This window comes from Cetorhinus maximus, chromosome 7, assembly GCF_964194155.1.
Source record: "Cetorhinus maximus chromosome 7, sCetMax3.hap1.1, whole genome shotgun sequence".
In the NCBI taxonomy this organism is placed as follows: domain Eukaryota; kingdom Metazoa; phylum Chordata; class Chondrichthyes; order Lamniformes; family Cetorhinidae; genus Cetorhinus; species Cetorhinus maximus.
This window is the reverse complement of record NC_135885.1, coordinates 133,630,545-133,647,071: the sequence shown is the minus strand read 5'-3', so window position 1 is coordinate 133,647,071 and position 16,527 is coordinate 133,630,545. Positions and strand designations below refer to the sequence as shown.

Genomic DNA, 16,527 nt, shown 5'->3' with positions numbered 1-16,527 from the left:
TTACAACAGTGACTACACTCCAAAGGTAGTTTGGTATCCGTGGAGCACTTTGGGACATGCGGTGGTCTTGAAAGGCGCTATATAAATGTAAGTCTTCCTTTTCAATCTCAAAAACCTTAACAGTTTATGACACATATGGCCCAATTAGTTGCAGAAATAAAGCTTCTCCTTACTGCCAATTTACTTAATTTCAGAATATGATGTTGCCAAATCAGTCACCCTTGTGACTGATCCTCGAATAGAACTGACAATATGGGGTGCCAATTAGCAAAGATTTTTATTGTATGGACCAGAGCTCATCCAGACTCATTTCATAAGACACTGGCAGCTGGCACATTGAGACGTCAATCCAAGACGAGACAGATTCAAATACATGTCGGAGGTAAAACTAGGCTTTGAAGGCACTGCACAAACCACTGCCCCTCCTTTAACATTTCTACAAATGCACTTACTTCAACCCATTTTACTGACCTGCTCGAATATAGGTTGCAGCATTGTTTTTATATAACCTCCCACTCCCCAATCGTCATCCAAGTTGCAAATGAGGATGCCACAATTTTTTTTTCAGGCAACACACGGTAATGCTTCCCGCTCCTCCCAGAGCATCTTCATTTTATAATAAAAATGAGTGCATTTATTAATATCCAACAATTGGAAAATAATAGGTATGTAATCCAAGTACGTAGATCAAAACTGAGTGTGGGTGCTTCCTCTTCTCTTATGGAACTACCTCTTCCTCCTCCTCCTCTGTGGAATGGAAGTAGAAACAAGGCCTGTTGAGGGGGTTCAGGTTACACACAGGCGTCACACCATTTCAAGGACAGTGGCCACTTCCCGGAACTGCTTCAAAAAATTCTGTAAAAAGACAGAAATAAAATTTATCTGGAGGACAATTCTACACAGGATCCAGTAAAGTTTCTTGTTCAACAAGGTCAGTTGGTCTGGTTATAATTGAGACATGTTGCTGGGGTCAATTTGCTGCAGTGTCTTGTCATTCAAGAAGATATTCCCCACCCCCCCTTGTCTAATATTGAAAAACTTTAGAAAATTTACAGCACATTTGGCTTAACTCATCAATGTTATTTATGCTCTACACAAGCCTCCTCCTACTTTCCTTATTCTTCCATGGGACGTGGGTGCCACTGGTAAGGCCTGCGTGTGTTACCCACCCTTAATTGCCTTTGAGAGCAGTTAAAAAGTCAACCACATTGCTCTGGGTCTGGAGTCACATATAGGGCAAGGCCAGGTAATGACAGCAGATTTCCTTCCCCAAAAGGATATTAGTGAACCAGATAAGTTTTTACAGCAATGGCAGCTGTCACTGAATTGAGACAAACTTTATATTTTTTTGAATTTAAGTTCCAGCAAGTGACTGCCCTTGACTTCAAGGCAGTGTTTGACCAAGTATGGCATCAAGGAGTTCTAGCAAAACTGGAGTCAATGGGTATCAGGGGGAACACTCTCCGCTGGTTGGAGTCACACCTAGCACAAAGGAAGATGGTTGTGGTTGTTGGAGGTCAGTCATCTCAGTTCCAGGACATCACTGCAGGAGTTCCTCAGGGCAGTGTCCTAGTCACAACCATCTTCAGCTGCTTCATCAATGACCTTCCCTCCATCATAAGGTCAGAAGTGGGGATGTTCGCTGATGATTACACAATGTTCAGCACCATCCGCGGCTCCTCCGATACCGAAGCAGTCCATGACCAAATGCAGCAAGACCTGGACAATATCCAGGCTTGGGCTGACAAGTGGCAAGTAACATTCGCGCCACACAAGTGCCAGGCAATGACCATCTCCAACAAGATAGAACCTAACCATGGCCCCTTGACAGTCAATGGCATTACCGCTGAATCCCTCACTATCAACAGCACTGTGGGTGTACCTACACCACATGGACTGCAGCGGTTCAAGGTGGTGGCTCACCACCACCTTCTCAAGAGCAAATAGAGATGGACAATAAATGCTGGCCTAGCCAACAGCACCCAAATCCCGTGAATTAATTTTTTAAAAAACTACCATGGTAGGATTTGAACCCATGTCCCCAGAGCATTAGCTTGGGCCTCTGGATTACTAGTCCAGTGACATTACCACAATGCTACCCTCTTCCCCTTAATCCAACAATATCAGCTATTCCTTTCTCATGTTCTTATCTCCCATTAATGTTTCCCATTAAACCTTCTTCTTACTCCACCATTTTGTCAATGCATACTGTTAGACCTTGAAAAAAATCTTGACTCTGGGTAAAACCTCCTAGGTTTCTCCACTCACTTAGCTTGTTCTTCTTTGTTTGGAGGCTTATAAATGGGAGCAGCAGCATTGTGGTTATGCCACGGAAATAGTAATCCAGAGGCCTGAACTAATAACCCCATTAGACAAGAGTTCAAATGCCAAAAATCTGGAATTAGAAGATAGTATCAGTAATAGTGACCTTGAAGCTGGTGGCTTTTAAAAACCCATCTGGCTCACCTATGCTCTTTAGGGAAGGAAATCTGCCATCCTGACCCTGTCTGGCCTACATGTGATCCCATGTCCACATCAATGTCGTTCAGACATAACTGCCCTGTGAAGAGGCCTAAGAGTAAACCACAGACAGATCACCAGCATCTTCTCAAAGGCAATTAGTGGTGGGCAATAAGTACTGACCTAGCCAGCGATGTCCAGATCCTGTGAATGAATAATTAATTAAAAAGAGCTGGACATTGAGGAACAAAATGTGTAAGACTTTTGTCTCCTTCAACAGTGACTCAGCTCCTTTTTTCAGCTCACTAAAACAGTAAAGACATGCAGAGGACTCTAGGAGTACCTCCACCATTATTCCTTCATCTTCTGCCTCCTTTTATTAAAGTTTACAACAACAGCAACTTGTATTTATGTAGGGCCTTTAACATAAAACATCCCAAGGTGCTTCCCATGAGCATTACAAAGCAAAATCTAATTTGAGCAATGTAAAGAGATACTAGGTTAGATGACCAAAAGCTGCTAGGTTAGATGTAGGTTTTAAGGCGTGTCAAGGGCAGAAATGAGAGGTAGAGATTTAGGGAGGAAATTCCAGAGCTTAGGGCCTAGGTAGCTGAAGGCACGGCCACCAAAGGTGAAGCAATTAAAAGAGAGACACTCAAAAAAGGCCAGAATTAGATGAGCGCAGATATCTGGGAGGGTGGTGGGGCTGGTGGAGATTACAGAGATAGGGAGGGGCAAAACCATGGAGGGATTTGTAAACAAGGATGATAACTTTAAAATCAAAGCGCTGCTTATTCAGAAGCCAATAGGAACCATTGAGCAGAGGGGTAAATGGGACTTGGTGTGAACAAGAACACAGGTATCAGCTTTGGATGACCTCAAGTTTATGGAGAGTAGAACGTGGGAGACTATGTAGAAGTGCGTTGGAATAGTCAAGTCTAGGAGGTAACAAAGGCATGCATGAGGGTTTCAGCATCAGGTTAGCTGAGGCAGGAGTGGGGTTATGGGGGTGAGAATAGGCGATCTTAGTGAAGACGTGGATGTGTGGTCAGAAGCTCATCTTGGGGTCAAATATTGAGAACAGGTTTACGAGAGATTATTTCCTTGCAACAAATTGGAACCCACTTTCATAAGGCAAAACAGAGCGCCTTAGTGCAATTTTCCTTAGAAAAAAAATAGTTGGGTTACTGACCTGAAACTGAGGGATGGTCATTTCGAACGATCTGCTGATTATTTCTCCTGTGGGGTCAGCTACTTTCAGCATCATGGTTACATAAGGGTGGTTTAGAGATCTGCAGCTGTCAGAACTGACTGCCATTCCCAGCTTCCACTGTAAGTCCACCAGCTTGGAGGGAAGAGGAAAAACAGGAAGCATTACGTTTTTATAAATAGCTTTTGCAAACACCAAGGCGTCTTGTATGTATCGGACATCTTGATAAAATGCGGTTTAGGCTTGGTCTCCTCATATTAAATGACTAATCCATAGAAGGAATTTGGTCGCTCAGTTGAGCCTCCTACTCTCAGTAACCTTCTCATGCACCTCTACAGTATTTTAAATCAGCCAGACACAAGAGTAACTGTAGGAACAACAGATGATGTTCTCCTTGGAGAAAGGGAGGTAGTTAACATTTCAGTTCGATGGGTCTTTTATCAGAATCGGAAGAAGTCAGCTACACTTCAAAAAGTACTGTCTTGGCTGTAAAGCACTTTGAGATATCCGGGAGGTTGTGAAAAGTTCTATATAAAGCCAATTGTTTCTTTTCCTCGAGAGATTTAGAAGTAATTTTGATGTTGTCCCCCAAATAGCAATGGCATTGCCTTGCTCTCTCCTTCTGGGTATAACAGAGGCGTCTGCCCTAAACTTTGTACGAAATGCAAAAGCCAAAGCACAGTACGATACGCCTTTAAAGTAACAAGAACAGGTCAAAGAACAAGACAACAGAATGCAGGTTTATCCAAAAATACCTACTCACATTGAAGCTTCAAAAAGCCTGCACACATTGGGCCATCTCACCTGTCCCACGGTGAGCATGTGCTTGGCATCTCCCGGTGTCACAATTAGTTTGCCCTGTTCAGTCCACACATGACGAATAACTTGAAGTGCGTGCTTGGACCACTTACTGCTGCTGTCTGCTAGCTTCACAACAAATTCTTCAGCTGACATGTTACTCTGTGCAGCTGACCTGCCGAGAGAGAAGCAGGAAAGTTGGCAGGTGCTGCATGCTTTCCTTCTGTGCTCATTTGGCATTGTTAAAAAAAAATCAAACAGACAACGGTCACTAGCTTGATCAACTTTTAACACAGACGTGTTAAAAGTTGAACAGCGCTCCTCCCTAGCTTGATAAGATAGTCACTAATAAATGCAAAAGGGAATTCAAGAGTAACATCTTTACCCAGAGCGGGGTTAGAATATGGAGCTTGCTACCACTGGAAGTAGTTGAGCTCATTAATATAGGAGTATTCAAGGAGAAGCTAGATAAGCACATGGGGGTGGGAAGGGGAACAGAAGCATATATTAATGGGGTTAGGTAAGGGGGGAGCGGGGGTAAGAGGAGGTTTGTGTGGAGCATGAACCCGGCATGGATCTGTTGTGTTTCTGTGCTGTAAATACTTATACAAAAGAGGCAAAACAGTACAATATAAATCACTTTTTGTAGGATATTCCCACATTGAAGAATCACCTTCTAACTGCTGGTCGATGCCTCTTGCTGCTGTGCATCTTGGATGGAAATTCCCAGCCACACTATTCCACAGTAGCAGGGAGGAGCTGGAACTGGGACCACAGCTGGTGTTGGGAAGGGAAATGAGAGAGGACAACATGCAGTTGCATGGAAGCAGGAGACATCTAGAATTGCAGTAAGGCAGGGGCGGGGGGAAGGAGCCAATAGTGAGGTTGCAAGCAAGCAGAATGGATCGAAACAGGTTGTGGGCTGGATCCATTTTATGGGTGGTAAACTGATCCACCATTACAGCTTTATTCTGGCCAGCTCACTGGGATGGATTCTGTTGTTCAAGTCAACGTTTACAACTGGGACTTTCTAGTCTACATAGCTTAGTTGCACACTCCACATTTCCCCAATGGAGCTAGCAATTTTGTTACATTCCTTGCACCGAATCTTTGCTCAAAAGAACAAGAGACTTGGGCTGGATTTCGTTAGAGTGAGGCATCCCGCAGTGCGCCTTGTTAGGCTCATTTGTGCATATTTTAGGTTTTAAAATTTTTTGGCCACAAAGTTGCCGAAAGTCTAAGCCATAAATGATGCAACACAGGCAACAGGGCACCTTGGTCAACAACTGGACAAATGATGGAATTAGGATGAGGGCACTCAGCGGGAGGGATGCTGCTCCATTCTAACTGCACTCCTGCTGCTGTTCTACCAACTGGGGAGATGGTTAAAAAGTTCACCCAGTGTCTTGTATTTTAACCATACTGCATCAATCCAGTTCCACCTGTTAAGTGCAGGCTCATAGAACAGATACTTTGCAACAACTGTGTCCAGGCAGCCACACTTCAGTAACTCACATCACTTCTGTGGCAGTTGCACTTAGAGCCGCGGAAGTCAACTTGTCTGATAAAATGCCTTTAAAATAAAAACAGTGGGCCTTTTCCACAATCTGAATCAATTACACAACTTATTTTGTCTCCACTTAACTTTTATTATTAAATTTCATGTTTGACATTTCCAATCAAATAATTATTGGGCATAACATCATTTTTACTTTCACATCTTCAAAACCAAAATTAAAAAAACCCATCTGGTTCAGTAACGTCCTTTAGTGAAGAAAATCTGCCATCCTTACCTGGTCTGGCCTACATGCGATTCCAGAGCCACAGCAATCTGGTTGACTCCTAACTGTCCTCTGACATGGCCTAGCAAGCCACACAGTTGACTTTAAGATGGTGGCTCCTTCACAAGGGTAATTAGGGATGGACAATAAATGCAGTGACCCCACCCCCACCACATCCCATGAACAAATATTAAAAAAAATGACAGTACTGAATGACAATATTATTGAAAACTAAATGAAAGATCAAAACATCTGCTTCTAATCCACATAATTACTACCTGGGCAATAATAATTGGGACTGTTGGGCAGGTTACATTCACTCAATTGGTTTCGGTGGTAAAATAATCCTCAGCAACAGAGCAAAATAACTTGCAAAGAAAAATCAATTCTAAAAAATAAAGTGACAAGCTGCAATGTTACATTTTCGACAGTTATAACTAGCTGGAGAAAATCAGTTTTAAAAAAAAACTGCAGCTTTTTTTATTATTTCATGGGACGTGGGTGCTGCTGGCTAGGCCAGCACTTATTGCCCATCCCTAATTGCCCTTGAGAAACTGGCAGTGAGCTGCCTTCTAGAACTGCTGCAGTCCATGTGGTGTAGGAACACCCACAGTGCTGTTAGGGAGGGCATTCCAGGATTTTGACCCAGTGACAGCGAAGGAACGGCAATATGGTTCCAAGTCAAGGATGATGTGTGGCTTGGAGGGGACCCATGGTGTTCCCATGTTTCTGCTAAGCTTAGATTGGTCAGAAAAAAAACATTTGTTTACTGCTACTTCCTGAGGGAGTAAAGTCCAGAAAATTAATTTGCTTGCTCAAAAAAGCTAGAGCAGAACAAAATTAATTAGACAAACCCTGGTTTGATCTGGAAGCTGTGGTGCATTAAAGTTAATCACCAGCCAGAGAGGCAAATTACAATTACACCCATTGCAAATTAAGTTGAATTTTACTTTTTGAATACTTAAACCAGCTGTTCCAGTTGCTAACCCTTTTTCCCAGAATCGTAGTAGCAGCTTTGGATCATCGATAGGTAAGATGCATTGTTCACTAGTTTGAAATGGTGTCATTATAAAAGTTTATAATCCAAATATTCAAACATGACAAAGATTAATTTCAAAATTCACATTATATCAAAATCACACACAGGATTTTTGAAACTTCAGACATATTTAAATCGCTTGCTACCTGAAAAACAAAGAGATAACATGGACCAGCTCCTTTGTAGCTTCTAAATCCAGTTCAACGCCAGCAGTTTGAAGTCTCTGTTGCACAAGGTTTAAACAAAACAATAAAGATGTTTGAGAAGGGACAAAAAAACATAAAGCAAGTGAAGGCAGTGAGCTGGCATTTAAATTAAATTTCATGAATTCATCAACTTACTTCAGCCAATTCAAACGTATTCACACCAGGGCTTTTGCATTGTAGGTGTAACATGATCTGCTGGCACTGTTGTGAATTTGACAAACATATACACATAAAATAACACAAGGATACACAAACTTACACAGAAATACAAAATTGTTGTTATCCGTGCTGCACTGATTATAGTCAATTGATCAAAAATAAAACAAACCTTAATTACTTTATTGATTTAAAAATTTAAACAAATTTTTCTTCCTACAATTTGAATCTAATTTGTTCATTTGTTTAAGTTTCTTCAGTGGCTGTATTTTTATATATAAAATTGTAATTCTGTTCAGTTGTTAGGTCTGCAACCTCTTAATGTTTTCAGCAAAAAAAAGTGGATTAAAATGAGTTGAAGGCCGCCACTGTTGTGGAATGAATGTTTTTTTCCACCTTTAGCACATGACACAAAAACTTAACTCCGCACTTTGTTTTCATACGTGTGCAAGATTCCAGTGGAAGAGATTTCATTTCCATAACTAATAGGGCAATTATACATTCAGTAGGGAAACTATGGGCAAGCTCGTGTACTAAGACGACATCCTGAAAGTCACCAGACAGTTTTTGTTGATGCAGGTAGATTTAACTAAGCTATCAACATCCGTATCGTCCCTCTGCAAAGTAAAAATGGTTTCACAAGGCATTGCGCCCTTACATCAAACCTCTTAGCACCTCATCACGGCAGCAAGTTGTCATTTTAACTCTCAAATTCACTTACCACCTCTGCAAACAAATCCTTGGGTAGTTTGCTAATGCTTTCGACAGTGCTGTCAAAACCTGTAAGAAAAATTATAAAACGTCTTGAGCATTGCACCCCCGCAAAACATAAAGGACCCGACATTAACAGCTGTGGATCCATTGTCTGACATAAACCTCTACTGGACCAATCCTGGCATCATCGAAGCAATAACGCACAGGCAACAAAACACAAAAAGGAGGCAAAATACTGCAGGAAAATGCTGGAAACCTGAAACCAAAACAAAAAAAATGCTGGAAGAACTCAGCAGGTCTGATAGCATCTGTGGAAAGAGAGACAGAGATTACATTTCGAGTCTTGGTAGAAGAGTCCTAAGGACTCGAAACGTTACCTCTCTCTCTCTCCACAGATGCTGTCAGACCTGCTGAGTTTTCTCCAGCACTTTTTGTTTGTTTTCAACACAAAAAGGACTTCGTTTCGAGTTTACTCTCGCTTTAGAAACGGGAGTAACCGGGTCGCAGATCATCGTGGTCACTAAGAATCAAGTCAAGACACATCCTCTGCACTGCACCGTACCGCACGCATAGCTGTGCGGAGCTTAAACTGCACGGTCTACACTCACCAGCCCACCCTGCACCTAGATAGACCGGGGCTCCTGCCATGTCCGACAGCGACAGCAACAGCGCTTCCGCCCTGCCAGGCCGAGGCCCCGCCCCCTCAATGTATCCGCGTTCCAAATGAAAGTTGCAACGTTCCATTGGTCGACGTGGGATTTCCCCCGGGGGGCCGGCTGCTCCCAGTGATTGGCTGCTCCCTTTTCAACCCTGCCCTCTGACCGCATATACCATCATCACTTGTGAGGGAATTGCACGTTTTATATCAAGTCCCAGATTTTCCTTTTAATGAGGAAAAACATGCCGTTTGTGTCTTATTCCTCCTTCTGATACAGCGTTGCCAAATTGCTGTATTGAGCATTGCTAAGCTGGTGTCCTGTGTTTCACCTCCTGCTAGACATTTATTTTCTCCCCCACCTCCTTCCAAGTTGCAAGGACTGTCTTCGAAAAGGTCGATTTTTTTTCCCCTCCCCACCCCTCTCTGGGCGGAAGCGTGGTTTGCTGGAAGAGGAGAGACAGAAGCAGAGTAAAGGCTTTTTTTTATCAAACTGGAGAGAGCAATGGACTGTCAGCGCTGGTTACCACTGGAGGCCAATCCTGATGTATGCATTTTGTTTTTAAAAAAAGAGCTGGGCAGTCGAAGCTGTTGCACCTTTTGAAATAAGTGCTGTGAATTGCGTGGGCCACTGCTCTGCAATGCTGAATGATCTATTGTTGCTTTGATTTTGTTTTCCAGGTAATGAACCAGGTGAGTTAACAGAGGCTGCAGAGGGAGACAGTGATGCTGTTCGACTGCTGGCAATCGGTTCTGGAGCTCTTCCACTGGAGACGTTTTGTAAATGTGTTTTTTTTTTCATCTTCAGTGTATAATGGTGGGATGGTTGTTGATTTCCAATAACTAGCAAAATGGGCGTCAGCGAAATTACAAACAGCTTTTTGATGGCTTAGCTTGCATTGCAGCAATGTCCACATAGCCCAGGATTTGAGTCGGACTTTCTTCTCGACAGCTGCCATTTCTTCCCATTGGAAAACTTCACCCTAGTGAAAAATGCCGACAGCCTCCTTTGGCTTCTGATTTGCTGCAGTAACAGTGCTGCTTGGTGTGGTAGTGCTGCCCACTCAGCAAATCTCTGCCTTAACTCCATGGGATGGGACGTTTACCATTCAGTTTAAGCCACTTACAATATTTAGTCAGAAATCAGATTTTGATCCCCCTTATCTAAGGAAAGATATACTGGCACTGGAGGCCGTCTAGAGAAGGTTTACTCGGTTGATCCTGGGGTTGGAGGGGTTTTCTTAATAAGGAGAGGTTGAGTAAGTTGGGCCTGTACTCATTGGAGTTTAGAAGAATGAGAGGTGACCTTATTGGAACATATAAGATTCTTAAGGGGCTTGACAAGGTAGATGCTGAGAGGTTGTTTTCCCTTGTGGTAGACTCTAAGACCAGAGGGCATAATCTCAGAGCAAGGGGTCACCCATTTAAAACAGATGAGGAGGAATTTCTTCTTCTCAAAGTAGTGAATCTATGGAATTCTTTACCGCAGAGGGCTGGAGAGCCTGGGTTGTTAAATATAATTCAAGGTGGATATAGACAGATTTTTAATCAGTAAGGGAATCAAGAGTTATGGGGAAAAGGTAGGAAAGTGGAGTTGAGGATTATCAGATCAGCCATGATCTCGTTGAATGGCAGAGCAGACTCGATAGGCCGAATGGCCTACTTCTGCTCCTACGCCTTATGGTCTTATGTAGGGCGTTGTCCTTGTGGGGAAAAGGTAACAGCTGAGTGGGAAAGAGATGGGTTACATATCATTTCTGTCAGTGAAATATTCTATTTTTTTATATATATATATATATATATATATATATATATATAATATATGCCATGGTGCCTGGCCAGGCAATTGAGAAGATTTCACAAATCTTTCCTGAAGCCGATGTTTTTAAATTTCTGCACGCACACAGGAACATAGAACTTGGAGCAGGAGTAGGCCATTCGGCCCTTAGAGCCTGCATGGCCATTTGATAAGATCATTGCTTATGCTTTATGATTGTGGTCTCACCCTACTTCCATTTCTTCTCTTGACTCTCTCGCTCATCAGAAAAATCTACCTAACGCAGCCTCGAAAAAGTTCAATGACCTAGCCTCCACTGCTTTCTGGGGAAGAGAATTCCATAGACTAACAACCCTCAGGGAGAGCAAAAATCTCCTCATCTCTGTTTTAAAAGGGAGACGCCTTATTTTTAAACTGTGTGCCCTAGTTCTAGTCTCCCCCAGAGAGGAAACATCCTCCCGGTATCCAGCTTACCACGTCCCATCAGAATCTTAGATATTTCAATAACATCAACAGTCATCCTACTAAACTCCAATGGGTGTAGGCCCAACCTGTTCAACCTTTATTTGACATTGTACAATGATTTTCCTACACTGACATTTCCCATTATCTTTTGAGATAGAATGACCAATGACAGCTCCTAGTGTTGCTCTTACATTACATGTATAATATACCAGCATTGTTGCTAACAACTTGAAAGGGTTTATGCAACACTATTGGTATTTTCCTGACTTTACCCAAAGGACTGTTTTGTAGCGTTGCCATTAAGGAAGCAAAAAATAGATGATTCATCCTTTTTATTCACAAGAGGGTACGGTTGAACCTAAGCCACACCTGTATCTACCAGCCTCCCCTTGGACCAAACACGGATGTGAACAGGTGTCCTATTGCTTTTCTGTTTAATGGTTTCTTTTTGCTAAGTCTTATCACACTATTATCTAAGTGTATCTGAGAATTGTAATCCCTTTTTTGAAAAAAAATTATATGTCTTTTAATTTTGAGAAATTGGGGATATAACTTAAGGTAGATTAAAATTTACTTACACTAAATCATTTACACTTTTTGAGTTCACATTGGACATCAGGCACTCATTTTGCTTTCTTGCATTCTCACCTAAAGTAAAAAAATACTGGAGGGGGTTAGTCCTCCAGAATATCTACATCTTGGCGGTTACCATTGATCAGAAACTGAACTGGACTAGCCAAATATATGCACTGAGTAGCTCACCTCCTGACTCCCCAAAACCTGTTCACATCTCAAAGGCACAAGTCAGAAGTGTGATGGAACAGTCTTCACTTGTCTGGATGAGTGTAGCTCTAACAACACTCAAGAAGCTCGACACCATCCAGGACAAAGCAGCCCACTTGATTGGCACCCCATCTACAAACATTCATTCCCCCTACCACCCACGCACAGTAGCAGAATTGTGTACCATCTCCAAGATACACTGCAGAAACTCACCAAGGCTCCTTAGCACCTTTCAAACCCATGACTGCTACCATCTAGAAGGACAAGGGCAGCAGATACATGGGGACACCACCACCTGGACGTTCCCCTCAATGCCAGTCACCATCCTGGCTTGGAAATATATCACTTCACTGTCACTGGGTCAAAATCCTGGAACTCCCTAAAAGCATTGTGGGTGCACCCACACCACATGGACTGCAACAGTTCAAGCAGGAGGCTCACTGCCACCTTCTCAAGGGCAATTAGGGATGGGCAATAAATGCTGGCCCAGCCAGTGACACCCACATCCCAAAAATTAATATTAAAAAAAAAATACCTGCACTAGACACTTTGACAGTCAAAGATTATCTATCTAGAACACAATTTGAGATCACTGGACCACGATGTTAACTCTGTTTCTCCCTTCACAGATGCTGTCTGACCTGCTGAGTATTTATAGAACTTTCTGTTCTTATTTCAGCTTTCTAGCATCGGCAGCATTGGAGTTTTTTTCTAGACATTTGTTTTGAAATTTATTTTCTTCTCTCCTAATGACACTGACTCCTTCTTGAGTTGAGCTTTGTGTCAATCACCTCAGGTTTGACATTCACATGATCAATGGTCACACGTGAACCTTGACAGTGATCGTTGGCAGACTATTTGCCACAGGAGAAGGAAATACAGTTTGTCCCCTGGTCTACACACACACACACACACACACACACACACACATATACATGCATCCCTGGAAAGTGCTCAGGAGTGGGAATTTTATGTTCCTTCATCCAGAGACTTTGAAGCCAATTGTTGTGATCCTGTTGCCTCCACTTGGTGAGATCAGCTAACCCAATGCAGATCCTAATTCAAATCTGGGACTATATGGCTCAACTACTAACGGGAACAAGAGTGCAAGAAATAGGAACAGGAATAGACCATACTACCAATCGAGCTTGCTCCGATCAAAAATCTGTCTAACCCTGCCTTAAATCTATTCAATGATGGAGCATCCACCACCCTCTGAAGTAGAGAATTTCAAAGAGTCACAACCCTTTGAATGAAGTATTTTCTCCTCACCTCAGTCCTAAATGATTGGTCCTTATCCTGAGACTGTGCCCCCGTGTTTTAGATTCCCTGACCAGCGGAAATGACCTCTGTGTCCACCTATCAAGCCCCTTCAGCAATTTGTAGGTTTCAGAGATCGCCTCTCATTCTTCTGAACTCCAGAGAATATAGGTCGAATTTACTCAGTCTCTCATCATAGGACAGCCCCCTCGTACCAGGGACCAACCTAGTGAACCTTCACTGTACGGCATTATTTTTATTATTATTGGAATATTGCTGATCTCTAGAGGGAAGCCATAGTGCAGTTTCTGGGCAGTTTTGTCTTGCAGATCTTTGGAGAAAGCCTACTTTAATCTACAGTTGCAATTTCTGCTTTCAGCGTTTCTGTGCTGCAAATTTTTTGCGTTTTTTAAATCCCCCAAAATTTATAATTTGACTAATGCAATGCAAGTTTAACATTTGTTGATGATTGGTCCCACGATGATGAATGTTGACAGGCATCAGCGTATATTGAGTATTCTGACAATCGGCTCTTGCCAAAACTCCTATCATCGGGTTGAGAGAGAGAAACAGGAGAATCAGAATGGAATTGACCTCCTTAAGCTACAGAAAATAATGCACAAAAGATTCAATTTCAAGGTTGAAATTTCACCTTGAAGTTCTGATGACTTGAGCTTTCTCCTCTGGTCTTTTAATGGTGTCTGAATCCTGTTAATCAATACTTTGAATGTATTTTATTTTCTACCTTCCCAGAAATCTCCCTGTGGACCTCCCCTCACTTGCAAGTCATTCTACCCATGTAAAGTCACCCTCTCCATCTTTTTGCCATTGGTAACATAACCATCTGTACCCTCTAATGTTGGATTTGTTCAGGTTTTCTGTGATGAACCACCTCAGTAATCTGTATCATGACCCCCTGCCGCTAAGGATGTTGCCAATTCAAAACATCTTTTCTGAATGTTTTGGCATTCCAGTGCATTATTTACATTTACTCTATTTGTTTTGCTTCATATTAATTGATTTAATTATACTAGTAAATCCACTTTGGCAATTGCACATATGGAGTCAAGACTAAATGTGGTCTTCAGCTGGGAATAATTCAGTAAGTAACTCCCCATTTTAAAGTTACTCCTTCTGTCCTCATATTTAAATTTCCATTGTAAATTCCTGCATCTCCATTTATAATGGGAACTGCCTATGTAAACATATAGTAATACACCCTCCTGCCAAGCTTGGCAGTGCACTGAGTATGATTTCTTTCATTCAAGTTGGGATTGGATTCTTCCTATCCTCATCCTGTGCCCTACGCAAATATCGGAGATTTAGGGATACATGTTTGCTGAAAGCATCGCTCTGCAAAATAGTCTTAATTCTAACGTGTCAGCGTGGTGTCCAGCTGTCTAACTGACATCAAAATCCTGAATGAGACAGCATTTCTTGACATGAATACCTGGAAGAGCAAAGAGCATTTGCTCTTCAGCTACTCGCTGAGTGAACCTGACGTTGTGCAGTTTTGCTGCTGCCTTGACCATGAATGAGCTCCAAGCCCCATACTTAACCCATAATCTAGATAGTTTACTTCCAACTGTGCCCTGTTGCCTTCCACCACTGAAATCCTCATTCATCCTTTGCTACTTCAGGGCCTGGTTTCTAAAATGATTTCTTTGGTTGTCCCTCTAGTTCTACCCAACTCAAACTCCGATTCATTTGTAACTCCACAGCCCTGCTCCTCCCACGCACTGACTCTGCCAATTGCCTATCTAAACCACCTGGATATCTATAACTCAACTTCAATACTTCCATTGCCTTGCTTCATCTTCTGCTGTCCTAAACGCCACTGTTCCTGCTCTGCTTTTTAATGCTGGTTTATTGCATGTTACTTCTACTGCCAGCTCTCCCACGACACCCCCCCGCTCTCTACCAAAGGTGGTAGAGCCTTCAATCTACCCTTGCATTCTTGGACTCTTTCCACCTCTCTCCTGTCCTTCAAAAGTCTGCACAAGGTTCACAGACACGCCTCCAAACCACCTTGAAAGGCAATCTGAGAAACATATAGTAAGAACAGAAAGTGCTGGAAATAATCAGCAGATCTGGCAGCATCTGTGGAGAGACAAACTGTGTTAAAGTTTCTAGTCGAATATGACTCTTCAGAACATTTAGTAAAACAAGGTTAGATATGAATAGTTGCCTGCTTCATTTTACAGACAACAACTGAAACTACAGAGTAACTTATAACAGTTTAAATTATTTCAGTCAATCTCTGTTTGGTTTTTAATTCTTTCATGGGATGTGGGTGTCATTGGCAAGGGCAGCACTTGTTGCCCATCCCTTTTTGCCCTTGAGCTGGGTGGTTTGCTCAGCCATTTCAGAGCGTAGTTAAGAGTCAACTGCATTGCTGGAGTTACACGTAGGCCAGACAGGGTAAGAAAGGTAGATTTCCCTCCCTAAAGGACATTAGTGAACCAGTTGGGGTTTTTACAACAATTGATAGTTATGGTCACTCTTACTGAGACCAGCTTTCTGTTCCAGATTTATTAATAGAATTTAAATTCCACCAGCTGTCTTGGTGTGATTTTTAACCCAAGTCCCAGAGGGATTAGCCTTTGTCTCTGGATTACCAGTGGAGTGACATTACCGCTATGCCACCATCTCCCCTCTCCAAGCAATGGAGAGAAATAAATAATAAACCTTCCAGATTCTAACTTAATCCTTTTGGGTGTTGCGGCCCACTCCACCCTACCCCACCCCACCCAGGGATTCATCAGAAAGCCTCTCGATCAAACAGACTACCACCTCTTCCAAGAGTGTATTCTCGGAACCACTTCATACTGTACCTGCTTGAATAGAATCATCCTTGTGGCAATGGTCGTGATTGTTGGTTGGCTATCTGAGATAGGTGCTTGGAGTGTCCACTCGATTTGTGCTGGTTTTGTCAGTGTAATTTTCTCCCACCCTTCTCTCCGCCTCCCCCCCCTCCCATTTTCACCATAACCACAGCAGAATATTGCGGAATTTTAAGTGCAAGTTACATTCGACGGCCTGAATTTCTTGCTCATCAGACGTGCGCGATCGGCGGGCCCGGGAGCGGACAGGAAAAGGGCCTCCGACCACGATCGGTCCCTGACCGCGATTTCATGCTGGCTGGCCAATTAACAGCCAGACAGGATGAAACGCGGGCTGAAAAATGTTCGGCACTGGCGGTGGGGCGGGAAGAGGGCGGGTG

The 16,527-nt window shown here is 42.7% G+C and overlaps 2 protein-coding genes across 3 annotated transcripts in view; one reads left to right on the top strand and one right to left on the bottom strand.

The window, feature by feature from the left end:
• Positions 1 to 258: 258 nt before the first annotated feature.
• On the bottom strand, positions 259 to 9,124 carry commd6 (COMM domain containing 6). The gene is made up of 7 exons (XM_078545969.1): positions 8,973 to 9,124; positions 8,372 to 8,430; positions 7,630 to 7,695; positions 7,435 to 7,511; positions 4,475 to 4,643; positions 3,653 to 3,805; positions 259 to 855 (listed from the first exon to the last, which is right to left on the bottom strand). Exons 1-7 carry the CDS (start codon positions 9,106 to 9,108, stop codon positions 805 to 807), a joined length of 711 nt encoding a protein of 236 aa, XP_078402095.1. The 5' UTR covers positions 9,109 to 9,124; the 3' UTR covers positions 259 to 804.
• A 313-nt stretch (positions 9,125 to 9,437) lies between these two features.
• Positions 9,438 to 16,527, top strand: part of uchl3 (ubiquitin carboxyl-terminal esterase L3 (ubiquitin thiolesterase)) — a 66,459-nt gene continuing 59,369 nt past the window's right edge. Inside the window, exons 1-2 of one of the 2 annotated variants that reach the window (XM_078545966.1) lie at positions 9,438 to 9,566; positions 9,701 to 9,799. In XM_078545966.1, coding sequence (XP_078402092.1) covers positions 9,746 to 9,799 — 54 coding nt within the window. In that variant the 5' untranslated portion in view covers positions 9,438 to 9,566; positions 9,701 to 9,745. Of the gene's footprint in view, positions 9,578 to 9,700; positions 9,800 to 16,527 lie in introns of both variants that reach the window. The other variant, XM_078545968.1, reaches the window with a different exon arrangement.

What these genes read in the sequence shown, in the direction of transcription:
- commd6 (XM_078545969.1), bottom strand. Translation starts at nt 9,108, where the DNA reads ATGGAACGTTGCAACTTTCATTTGGAACGCGGATACATTGAGGGGGCG. An exon ending in ATACGTTTGAATTGGCTGAA is followed by an intron (nt 7,512 to 7,629) that starts GTAAGTTGATGA and finishes CTTGTGCAACAG; the next exon opens with AGACTTCAAACTGCTGGCGT. An exon ending in ACATGCTCACCGTGGGACAG is followed by an intron (nt 3,806 to 4,474) that starts GTGAGATGGCCC and finishes CTTCCCTCCAAG; the next exon opens with CTGGTGGACTTACAGTGGAA.